The sequence below is a fragment of the Hemitrygon akajei genome, chromosome 10 (assembly GCF_048418815.1).
Source record: "Hemitrygon akajei chromosome 10, sHemAka1.3, whole genome shotgun sequence".
NCBI classification, from domain to species: domain Eukaryota; kingdom Metazoa; phylum Chordata; class Chondrichthyes; order Myliobatiformes; family Dasyatidae; genus Hemitrygon; species Hemitrygon akajei.
Window position 1 is genome coordinate 116,459,179 of NC_133133.1, and position 12,751 is coordinate 116,471,929.

Here is a 12,751-nt window from a genome sequence, read left to right on the forward strand (position 1 = left end):
CTCCCCAAAGCCTCGACCCGCTCCCTCTCTCCCATCCCATTTCCTCGCCTGCTCTGGCTCTCTCCCTCCCTGTCTCCCTGCCCCTCTCCTTCTCTTTCTCTCGTCTCCCCAAAATTCTCCCTCTCCTTCCCTCCCCATCCCTCCCTCTATCTCCCCAGCTTCCTGTGCCTCTTCCTCTCTCTCCTTCCCTGTCATTCCACCTGTCTCCCCTCCTTCTCCCCCACATCACTCCTCTTTCTCTCTCTCCCTCCCCGTCTCCCTATCCCTTTCTCGCTCCCTGTCTCCCTGCCCCTCTCTCTCTGGCACTCTTTCCCAATCTCTCTCCTCTACCTGACCTGCTGAGTATTTCCAGAAGTTTCTGTTATTTTACATTTTCCTTTTGAAGCACCTGTGCTAAAGAAATTCTGTCACCAGCAGTCTGCAGAACCTCCGGCACTGACTTTGAGAGAGGTCAGGGGACAGCACAGAGGGCTAAAGGCAAAGGATTTGTGTCATTTGTCCATCATTAAGGACCCCCATCACCCAGGGCATGCCCTCTTCTCATTGTTACCAGGGTAGGAGGTACAGAAGCCTGAAGGCACATACTCAGCGATTCAGGAACAGCTTCTTCCCCTCTGCCATCCGATTCCTCAATAGACATTGAACCCATGAACACTACCTCACCTTTTAAAAAATTATTTCTGTTTTTGCTCTATTTTTAATTTAACTATTTAATATACATATATAGTTACTGTAATTGATTTATCTTTTCCTATATTATCTTGTATTTCATTGTACAGTTGCCGCGAAGTTAACAAATTTCACGATGTATGCCAGTGATATTAAACCTGATTCTGATGTTGGACTGGTGTATAAAATCCAGTGTATTTTGGTGTATTTTATTTGTGTTGTAAATTCTCTGGTGCTGATCAATTGTTAGAGATATCCAGCCAACTAATGCAGTATCCACTTTGATCACTTTGCACTAAAATGCAGTTTGTTTCTTTCTAGTAAAAATTGTGTTTGATTTAAGTTTCTCTTGTGAATGTGGTGTATCTGATGCTGTGTGCCCGTGATACTGCTGCTAGGAAGCTTTTCACTGTAATTGTTCTTACGACAATAAACTCGACTTTGATGGCATTCAATGACTGTCTCTGGAAGGAAGAAAGTTTAGAGGGCAGGGAAGATAAGAAAGGGGATCCCAGAGCCAAGAATCTGGAAAGCCGAGGGCCGTTCCAATGAAGAGTGACAATCAGAGACACACAGTGGAACAAGTGCACAGGTCTCTGAGGGCATATACATTTATTTACTTATTTAGAGGTACAGGACACTGAGAGACCATTCCAGCCCAACAAGCCACACTGCCCAAATACACCCATGTGACCAATTAACCTACTAAACAGGAAAGTAGAGCACCCGGAGGAAACCCACATGATCACTAGCAGAACATGCAAACTCCTTACAGGCAGCAGCAAGAATTGAACCCGGGTCGGGTTGCAGACTTACCTCCTCGCTCTGAGGTGCGGCCGCGATCACACACCCAAACGGCGTCCCGTCACCAACTGCGGCACAAGCCTTGGAGACCTGAGGCCCGCTGATTAAAATCTTCAACAGGTTGACAACCAGAAGGCCCCTACCGAGAGATACAAAGAGTGTTCACCTTAAAACACAGCAGCTTGCTGAGGTCCTGTCAGCAGGACTCACTGACGCTGGTTAGAGCCATGAGACATATCGTCTCAGAATCTGGCTTATTATCACTGACGTATGCTTTGACATTGCTCTCGTGCAATACACAAAAATATCGTGAGTTACAAAAGAATTATGAAAAAATGAATAAGTAGAGCAAAATGTGAGAGAGTGTTCATTGTCCGTCGGAACTCTCGTGCAATACACAAAAATATCGTGAGTTACAAAAGAATTATGAAAAAATGAATAAGTAGAGCAAAATGTGAGAGAGTGTTCATTGTCCGTCGGAAATCTGATGGCGGAAGGGAAGCTGCTGTTCCTAAAACACTGAGTGTGAGATTAGAGTTATGAAGACAGCCTTTCCCTCTTTCAGCCCAACCATCAAACACGTATTCCTACACTGAACAAGAGCGACTCTGCAAATCCCTTCACCTGTATCTTCCTGAGTGCTGTTTAACTGACGCTGTACCCGAGTACTGTAGACCTACACTCACCTGGACAGGTGTGCAGTATTCTAGCACACTCATGACAGGAAAGCAGAGCGAATTCCCATTTTACACACATCATCCATTTACAGTCCCATTTTACACGCATGTCCATTTAAAGCAGATTCTCTTTTCCCCAAGACTGGCCTGCAGACCAGGTGCTGGTCAGATTGCACTTGGGGTGCTGTGAGCAGTTTTGGGCACCTTATCTAAGAAAGGACATCCTTGTATGGGAAAGGGCCCAGAGGAGGCTCATTAGAATGTCCCAGGAATGAAAGGGTTAACTTCTGAGGAGCGTTAGATGGCTCTGGGCCTGTACTCGCTGGAGTTTAGAAGAATGAGTGAGATCTCATTGAAACCTATCAAATATTGAAAGGCCTTGATGAAGTGGATTTGCAGAGGATGTATCTAATACTGGGGGAGTCTAGGACCAGAGAGCACAGCTGCAGCATAGAAATACATTCCTTTAGAACAGAGATGGGGAGGAATTTCTTTAGCCAGAGGGTGGTGAATCTATGGAATTCATTGCCACAGATGGGTACTGTATATTTAAAGCAGAGATTGATAGGTACTTGATTAGAAAGAACGTCAAAGGTTACAGAGAGAGGCAGGAGAATGGGGTTGAGAGGGATAATAAATCAGCCATGATGGAATGGGCACCAGACTTGATGGGCCGAGTGGCCTAATTCTGCTATGTCTTATGGTCAAACCAATGATGTTTCACCTACCGCTCGGCATTCAGAAGCTCCAGGCGTGTTGGTTCAGTCTCCGTTTCCCTGAACATTACACCCAATGTCTCCACGATCAAAATACAAAACCTGCAGAAACACAGAAGGAAAGTCCCGTCACAGACTCATGTTTCAGTAACTATTGTGAATTAATCTGGCAACATTGTGGTGTTAAACAAACATTGGAAAAGTGCAGATGTTGGAAATCTGGTCATAAAAAGAGGTGGTAGAGGTGGGTCCAATTGGAATGGGTTTATTATTGTCACATGTACTGAGACAGAGTGAAAATCTTGTCTTGCACACTGTTCATACACATCGAATCATTACAGAGTGCACCGAGGTAGAGTGTCCTCACATGCCCATTTCTCATTGCTACCATCCGGGAGGAGGTACAGAAACCTAAAGCCACACACTCAACAATTCAGGAACAACTTTCTCCACTTCATCAGATTTCTAAATGGATAATTTTTACTGCTTTTTGCTAGGCTTATTTAATATAATTTTATCTGTACTTCTTAGGCTCCTTACCAAGTTAAGAGCCCATGGTATTACAGGAAAGTTACTAGCATGGTTAGAGCTTCAGCTGATTTGTAGAAAAAAGGGTTGGAATAAAAAGATTCTTTTCTGGTTGGCTGCCAGTGACTAGTGGTGTTCCGCAGGGGTCAGTGTTGGGACCACTTTTTATGCTGTATGTCAATGATTTAGATGATGGAATAGATGGCTTTGTTACCAAGTTTGCAGATGTTACAAAGACTGGTAGAAGGGCAGGTAGTGTTGAGGAAACAGATAGGATGCAGAAGGACTTAGACAGATTAGGAGAATGTGCAAGAAAGTGGCAAATGAAATACAATGTTGGAAAATGCACGGTCATGCACTTTAGTAGTAGAAATAAGTGTGCAGACTATTTTCTAAATGGGAGAAACTCCAAAAATCTGAGATGCAAAGGGACTTGGGAGTTCTTGTGCAGAACACCCTAAAGATTAAGTTGCAAGTTGAGTCCGTGGTGGGGAAGGCAAATGCAGTGTTGGCATTCATTTCAAGAGGTCTAGAATATAAGAACAGGGATGTGATGTTGAGGCTTTATAAGGCACTGGTGAGGCCTCACTTCGAGTATTGTGAACAGTTTTGGGCTCCTTATCTAAAAAGAGAGGGTTCAGAGGAGGTTCACGAGGATGATTCCAGGAATGAAGGGGTTATCATACAAGGAACATTTGATGGCTCTGGGTCTGTACTCACTGGAATTTAGAGGGATGAGTTGGGGATCTCACTGAAATCTTTCAGATGTTGAAAGGCCTAGACAGAGTAGATACAGAAAGTATGTTTCCCATGATGGGAGAGTTTAGGACAAGAGGGCACAGCTTCAGAATAGAGGGTTGTCCATTTAAAACGGTGATGCGGAGAAATTTCTTTAGCCAGAAAGTGGTGAAATTGTGGAAGTTGTTGCCACATCCAGCTGTGGAGGCCAGATCGTTGGGTGTATTTAAGGCAGAGATTGATAGGTTTTTGATTGGACATGGCATCAAATGTTACGGGGAGAAGGCCGGGAACTGGGGTTGATGAGCAGACAAAAGGATTCAGCCATGATGGAATGGCAGAGCAGACTCGATGGGCCAAATGGCCTAATTCTGCTCCTAGGTGTTATAGTCTTATTGTAATTTATATTTTTATTATTATAACATAGTGCTGCCATAAAATAACAAATTTCATGACATTTGATTCAGATTCTGAACAAGGTAAAGCAGTAACAGTGCAGAATAATTTGTAGCAGCCACAGAGAAAGGGCAGAGCAGGTGAACAATAAAGTGCAAATCATAACGAGGGAGATTGTAAGGTCAAGAGTCCCATTTTATTGTTCCAGGGAACCACTAAATAGTCTTGTTACAGTGGGGTAGAAGCTGTCCCCAAGCCTGGTGGGATCTTTTGGGTCATATAGAGTTACACACACAAAATTCTGGAGGAACTTATACAGGTCAGGAAGTATCTATGGAAATGAATAAACAGTCGATATCTTGGGCCAAGACCCTTCATCGGACATCTTGAGTCATCTTCCCGAAGTAGGGGGTAGGGATGTTGGGGGAGAAAGAGAGGATGTCCAGGGTGGGTGGGATCTTTGATTACGATGGCTACTTTACTGAGGCAGTGAGAAGTATGGACAGAGTCCACATGTTTAAAAGGCATTTGGACGGGTGAATGGACAGGAAAGGCCTAAAGGGGTACGGGCCTAATGCAGGCAAATGGGACCATCTGAGATGGACATGTTGGTCAGTGTGGACCATTTGTACAGAAGGGCCTGTTCCTGTGCTGTATAACTCTGACTCTAACTAGGAAATGCTAGAAACACTCAGCAGGTCAGAGGGAAACAGATTTATAGTTTCAGATCCAGAACTGACCTTTGGTTATGAAATGTTCATTGATTCTCCTTCCACAAATGCAGCCTAACTGGCTGAGTGTTTCCACAACTTCCTGTTACTACTGTTGATGTTGAATGCTAGTGTACTCACACTTAACGCATGGTATAATCAGACTATCAGGGCCAAAATATCCAATGCCTATTGGTCGGCTGACAACCAATCCCAGGCTGTCTTTCACTGATTGGTCATTGTTTCCAATGACACCTTGAATGTCCTTCAGTATAACTGTTTTGAATAACTGTGCACACAAAATGCTGGTAGAACACAGCAGGCTAGGCAGCATCTATAGGGAGAAGCGATGTCGGCGTTTCGGGCCTAGCCTGCTGTGTTCTACCAGCATTTTGTGTGTGTTGTTGTTTGAATTTCCAGCATCTGCAGATTTCCTCATGTTTGCTCTTTGAATAACTGTGCTCTGGTTGCACTGGTGAATTTTTTTGGCTGTGTGGTTTTACTGATTAAAGGTTTATTTTGTGTTTCACCTCCTGGCTCAGGCAAGCAAACACAACACTGAAGATGGCTCTCTGCACAGTTCTCACTCACACCAAACTAAGCCAGGCAGACAGGGAGGGCAAGAAGGAGGGAATGGAGTATCTCTGGAGGGCCAGAGAGACCTCCTGTTCTCCCACTTGTCAGACATCCTCCAGCAAACTCAAGACAGGCAGCAACAACTTCCCAAGATCAGTTCAGTTCTAGTCTCCTCATTATAGAAAGGATGTGGAAGCTTTAAAGAGGTGCAGAGGAGATTTACCAGGATGCCGCCTGGATTAGACTGCTGACTTGTGAGGAAAGGTTGAGTGGGCCGGGACTTTTCTCTTTGGAGTGAGGGAGGATGAGAGGTGACTTTTCAGAGGTGTACAAGACTTGCTTAGAGGTGTATGAGAGATCTTTAGAATGACACAGAAGCATAGCTGTTAGCTTTACGTTTTACAACACCAGCGACCCAGGTTCAATTCTGCTGCTGTCTGTAAGGAGTTTGTACGTTCTCCCTGGGTTTCCACTGAGTGCTCTGGTTTCCTCCCATAGTCTAAAGATGTACTGGTTAGTTAGTTTATTTGTCACAGGGTGTAACTGGACAGTGTGGGTTTGTTGCGTTAGACAGACCTGTTACCGTTCTGAATCTTTAAACTATAAATTTAAAAACTTTAAAAACACTAAGAGGCACAGATCGGTTAGACAGCCGGAGACTTCTTCTCAGGGCAGAAATGGCTAATAGTGGGGGGGGGGGGGGGGGCATCATTTTAAGGTAATTGGGGGTAAGTATAGGGGGTTGTCCAAGGTAAGCTTTGTTTTTAACACATAGAGTGTGACGGGTGCATAGAAGTACTGCCAGGGTGGTGGTAAAGGCAGATACGTCACAGACATTTAAGAGACTTTTGGATAGGCATATGGTTGAAAGAAAAATTGAGGGCTATATGGCAGGGATGTTTTAGATTGATCTTGGAGTAGGTTAAAAGAACAGCACTTCATTCTGGGGAAGGGCCTGTACTGTGCTGGAATGTTCTATATTCTTGCACTACTTATTTATCTTTATGACTTATAACAATTTTTATGCCTTGAACTGTGCTGCTGTCGCAAAACAACAAACTTCATGACATAAATCAGTGGTAATAAACCTCTAATATTTGATATTTCTACCCTGGGAAAAGAATGACTATCCACCCCGTCTACAGCTTTTATAATTTTATATACTTTGTAATGTGAAGCAGTAATTTACTTGCCATTCGAAAGCTGTTCCTGTTCCTGGTCATTGATTGGACTGTTGAGGGAAGCAGCCTTGCCCACAGCAACACCGATTTCCAGTTCTGGGCAACTCAGGGGTATAAGGAGAGCACGTGCGAGAGACTCATTCTCTTTCCTTTGCCTCCAGGGGCTCCTCTTCACACTGAGGTCACGACCAGTGTTGAAGAACCCTTGGGAATGTGCTGCAGATATAGCAGGGCCCACGCACTCACTCTGTTGAATGCTTAGGTCTGCAGTTGTATAACTGGGGGAGATTTAACGAAGTACTTGTTGAGTTTGAATGTTTAGTGGCATAGTTTTGTAACTTAGGCTGGCTTAGTTGAATGTTTTACCGTTTGCCTGTAAATAAGTAGTTAATGTGTTTACTCCTCTGTCTCATTTACTAAACCCGTTCCTCGTAACATACTTGGATTCTGAAACGCTCTTGTGGCACCCAAAACTAGGCCTTTCGCACTTTCCCCCATTCTACTTTAGCCCTATGCTTTGCAGATGAGCGAGATCTTGGCTTGAAGAATAGAATTGCCCGAATCTCTTCAGGTCCAATATTTCACTTACTGTAGGTCCTCTTTGGTTTTCCTTCGGTCTTGCTGGCGGCTCGAATCCTGCAAACTTGGCAAATGTTGCTGAAGTTTTCCAACCAGAAAGGGGTACAAGTCGTTTGACTGTGGGCACATCAGCACAGATGGAAAAGGAATTAGTGAGGGACTTGGGTGAAGAGGTCACAACTAGCTTCAAAGAGTAATGTGTTGCTCAAGGCTGGTACGAAGTGTTAACTTTGCCTTTGTACAGTAATTGGCTTATTATTGTCAATTGTACTGAGATACAGGGAAAGCTGAATAACTGAGTGCCATCCACACAGATCATTTCACCATCAAAGATGAAAGATTAGTGTTATTTGACACATGCTCATCGAAACACACAGTAAAATGTGTCTTCTGCATCAACGAGCAACACAGTTGGAAATTGTGCTGTGGGCAGCCCCCCAACAGAGCATGCCCACAACTCACTAACCCTAACACGTACGTCTCTGGAAACCGGAGCACCACAGGGAGAACGTACAAACTCCTTACAGACAGCAGTGGGAATTGAACACTGATCTTACCACTGGCACTGTAAAGTAATACGCTAAAGGCTATTTTACCGTGCAGCCTTGGCCCCTTGAGTAAATACAGCAAGGAGTTCAGGTAAGGAGCTGCACACTGCCTTCCTGGCCATCGGACTACAACATTCCCCGGCAAGTGTTAGAGAGAAAAACTGCTACTTGCAACTAACAATCTGCCAACCGCACATCTCTACTTGAAATCAGATACTTTGCGAGCACACCTGTAATTATAGACAGTGAGTTTCTCCCATTTTACAAGTAGGAACAGGAATTTTATCTAGTCTGTTAGCTTAGAACTGTGGAATCTTTTACCAAAAACCCACAGAGTCCACCAGACCAATGCAGGAGCTGATAACTGACCCCACATTTTCCACATAAACAAACACAATTTTCCAATCCAGACCTCTTATAAACATCGGGACGCAGTGTTTCGACCTGAAGTGTTGAAAACTACCCCCCCCCCCCGCCCACACCCCTCTGCTATGTATGTGCAGAGTGAGAATGACAACGGAATAAAGGTTTATACTGAGCAACGTTAGTAACGATTCACCCTGGGCAACGTACAACGTGAAAGCAACAAACGGACCTGCCGAGACTAAAACATGCGTTCTAAGATGCGTCTACAAGCTGAGGGTCACCGATCACCCTCACCCTCAGCTTGTAGACACACCATATAATGTTTATCATTGAAACCAGCCCCCCCCCACCCCACTGACTCAATCTACTGCCTCAATAAAGCAGCCAACATAATCAGAAACAACTCCCACTCTGGCCATTCCATGTTCTCCACCCCCCCCCCCCCCCATCAGACAGATAACCAAACCTCAACAGCATGTAATGGCTAACAAGGACGAGTACAGCTTCTGGGGTTGTTATAAGATTCTTGAACGAAACTCTCGTACAATAAGGATGAACTCAATCTATTTAATCACGGACCTTGTTCTCTGTCAACCAGCCCTGTAACTGTTACACTCTACTCTGCATTCTGTTACTGCCTGGCCGTTTGTGACTCAATGTGCTTACATCTTGAATTATCTATCTGGATAGCGCAGAAACAAATGCTTTTGATTGTACCTCAGCACATCCAATAATAATAAACAACTGCCAATAATTCTTATGAAGAAAGGTTTACTGTGTACCCTATGAAGTTTGGATAAGTAGATGATTGGGAGGGTTTGGAGGGCAATGGTCCAGGTGTGGATTAATGGTTTGGCACAGTCTAGATGGGCCAAAAGGTCTGTTTCTATGCTGTATTACTCTAGACTTTGTAACCACAGCACAACTTGATTATACTAAAACCTATTTAGCACTTCTTGAAATGTGGTCACTATAACATCTTGAGAAGGACTAGCTAAAGGCAAGCTTTACTGTGCAAGACATCAACTAACAGGGAGATTGTAAAGACAAATCAATCATCATCATCCTCATGTACTGTGTCATACGATTTGAGCAACTGACCATGATTGTTCCTGGCAAATGTTTCTACAGAAGTGATTTACCATTGCCACCTTCTGGGTAGTGTCTTTACAAAACAGGTGACCCCAGCCTTTAATTAATTTAATAGTGTAATAGTTCAATAGTTCCATTTAATATCAAAGAATGCATACAATATACAACCTGAAATTCTTGTTCTTCATAGACGTCCATGAAAATAGAAGAGCGCCCCAAAGAATGAGTGGAAGTAAAACTGTTAGAACCAAAACCCCCTTCTCCCCTCCCGCACACATGCAGCAGTGGAGCAACGACCCTCTCCCCTCCCCGTCCACTCATTTCAGCAAAAGACATCAGCACCCTCCATCCACCCACCAAGCAAGCAACAGCAAAGCCCCCAAGAAAGACCAGTCTGCAGTACAACAAAAACTAATCATTCACCCAACAATTTAACGTACCACAGGCTCGATCTCTCCCTAATAAAGGCATAGAGAGTGTCTCACAGCAATAGGGGAAACTAACACTCACTAATCAACGGTGTTAAAGCCTGCTGCGTCCCCCCACAGTTCTCCAGCTCAAAATTCAGCAACAAACGCTCCTCCGCCAACGAGAGACACGATCTGAGTACAGAGCGCTGGCAGCTGATTACTGTTCCTGATATTCTGTTTTCTCCCACAGTGCTTCAGTCAGTGGCACCGGTACAGAATCGGCTCGTCCCAAAGGCCTCAAGGCCTCGGAACCCCGAAGGCACGCTCATCTTCTAGGCTGCGTCGTTGGGATATGGAGAAGCGGGCCGGTCGGTGAGCCCTGGAAGCAGGTCCCATCACCGCAAAGAAGCAAAGTTTGAGCGTAGCTCTAGGTCAGGGTCTTCAGAACATCAATACTCTTCAGAGATCGTCTGCCTCCAGTCAGTGGTCGCACAACCAGGACTTGTGATGTGTACCAGCTGTCCATCCACCACCTGCTCCCGTGGCTTCATATGACCCTGATCGGGGTGGAGTGGGGGGTAGTTAAGCAGGTGAGCCCTGCTGGCTAGCGGAGGGAAGGAGCACCTTACACTTCCTTTGGTAGTGATGCATCTCCATCCCACCACCCAGTCAAATAAATAAAATCTTTAAAACAAAATTGCCTGAGTTCTTCAAACCTTGTCAAAAGACAGACATGTGCCCTGGAGGATACTTACTTTCCAGAAGAGTTTTTTGATGGTGAAGCTCCTGAGGGCGGTGGCTTTCAGCTCCTGCAACAGGGAGCAGGTCCTCTCCAACGTGCCGCTTCCGTAAAGCAGTTCTGAGCTCAGTTGATTGAAGAGTTTATTAATCCCCTCTGAACTGACACAACACAGACCACCTCGTCATACAGAAAGCTTTCAATACTGACATACACCAAACAGGACCATTTAATGTTAATGCATTGTAATAGAAATTGTTTTTAAAAAGCACACCAGTCACTATATTTCATTAGGAGTTTGAGGAAATTTGGCTTACCACCAAAGACTCTAGTGACAATTTCTACAGCTGTTTCACAGAGAGCATCAGTGTCTGGTTTGGAGGCTCCACTGCACCAGAGCGGAAAAAGCTGCAGAGAATTGTAAACAGCCAGCTCCATCATGGGCACAACCCTCCCTACCATCGAGGACATTTCAATAGGTGATGCCTCAGGAAGGTGGCATCTTAAGGACTCTCACCACCCTGGACATGCCCCCTTTCATTGCTACCATCAGGGAGGAGGTACAGGAGCTTAAAGACCCACACCAAATGCTTTAGGAACAGCTTCCTCCCCCCCACCAGATTTCTGAATGGTCCATGAACACCACCTCACTAATTTGTTTGCTTTTTGCACTATTTATTATTTATATATTGTTATTGTAATTTTTACAAATTGTACTGCACTGCTGTCACAAAACAAAACATTTCACAACCAGCCTGAGATAATAATCCTGATTCTGATTTTACAATAACGAACTCAGTGGGGTAAGGGGGGTCTCCAGTGGGCTCGAACGCCATCCCCAACCATCAGAATTGTTTATTTAAATGTCTGTTCAGATGCCAAGGAGTGAGGTTTGTGGGATCGACTTACCTGTGTGCCTTGGGACCTCGCGCGGGAGATGCAGAAGCGCTTACTTGGGCGTAGGCCGGGTCCTGCATCAGCGTCGACTGCTGCAGAGAACACGGGAGAAACGGCATGAACAGCGGGACACACAAAACACAGGTCAGGCAGCATCAACGGAGAGGAATAAACAGCTGACGTTTTGAATCAAAACCCTACAACAGGACTGGAAAGGAAGGGGGAAGATGCCAGAACTAAAAGGTGGGGGAGGGGAAGGAGGCTATCTGGAAGGTGATAGGTGAAGCTAGGTGGGCAGGAAAGGTCAAGGGCTGGAGAAGAAGGAATCTGACAGGAGAGGACAATGGACCATGGGAGAATGAGGGGAACCAGAGGGAGGTGACAGGCAAGTAGGAGAAGAGGCGAGTGGGAAGCCAGAATGGGGAATGGAAAAAGAGAGAAGGGGAAGGGAAGCTAGAGAAATCGATTTTCATGCTGTCAAATTGGAGGCTACCCATACGGAGTATGAGATGATGCTCATCCAGCTCGAGTGGCCTCACCTTGGCAGTAGAAGAGGCCATGGACCAACAGGTTGGAACAGGAAAGATAAATGTAATTAAAATGCGTGGCTACCAGGAAAGTTGGCCTTTTGTGGCAGATGGAACGAAGGTGATTGACAAAGGGGTCTCCAATCGACGTCAGATCTCACTGACATAGAGGAGGCCGCTCTGGGAGTACCTCAGTGACTCTAAGACTCACAGGTGAAGTGTCGCCTCACCTGGAAGGACTGTTTGGGGCTCCGAATGGTAGTGAGGGAGGAGGTGTAGGGGCAGGTGTAGCACCTGTTCCACTTGCAAGGGTAAGTACCTGGAGGGAGATCAGTGGGGAGGGACAAGGGAGTCGCGTAGGGAGCGATCCCTGTGGAAAGCAGAGAGTGGGGGAAGGAGGGAAAGATGCGTCTAGTGGTAGGATTCCATTGAAGATGGCTGAATGATGTTCTGGATGCAGAAGCTCTCGGGGTGGTAGGTAAGGAGAAGGGGAACGTTATGGCTGTGGGGATATGGGGTGAGGGCAGATGTCCAGGAATGAAGGCAAGGCAGCAGTGGCCACAAGGCACTGATGAGAAACCACAAGCGACCCTCACTT

The 12,751-nt window shown here is 45.4% G+C and overlaps 1 protein-coding gene across 2 annotated transcripts in view; it reads right to left on the minus strand.

The window, feature by feature from the left end:
- c10h12orf56 (chromosome 10 C12orf56 homolog) overlaps window positions 1-12,751 on the minus strand; it is a 146,617-nt gene that overhangs the window by 24,764 nt on the left and 109,102 nt on the right. For both annotated transcript variants that reach the window (XM_073058797.1, XM_073058796.1), the window contains exons 5-9: window positions 11,639-11,718; window positions 10,746-10,890; window positions 7,585-7,691; window positions 2,879-2,968; window positions 1,486-1,612 (exon numbers count right to left, since the gene is read on the minus strand). In XM_073058797.1, the coding sequence (XP_072914898.1) occupies window positions 1,486-1,612; window positions 2,879-2,968; window positions 7,585-7,691; window positions 10,746-10,890; window positions 11,639-11,718 (549 nt within the window). The remainder of the gene's footprint in view (window positions 1-1,485; window positions 1,613-2,878; window positions 2,969-7,584; window positions 7,692-10,745; window positions 10,891-11,638; window positions 11,719-12,751) is intronic.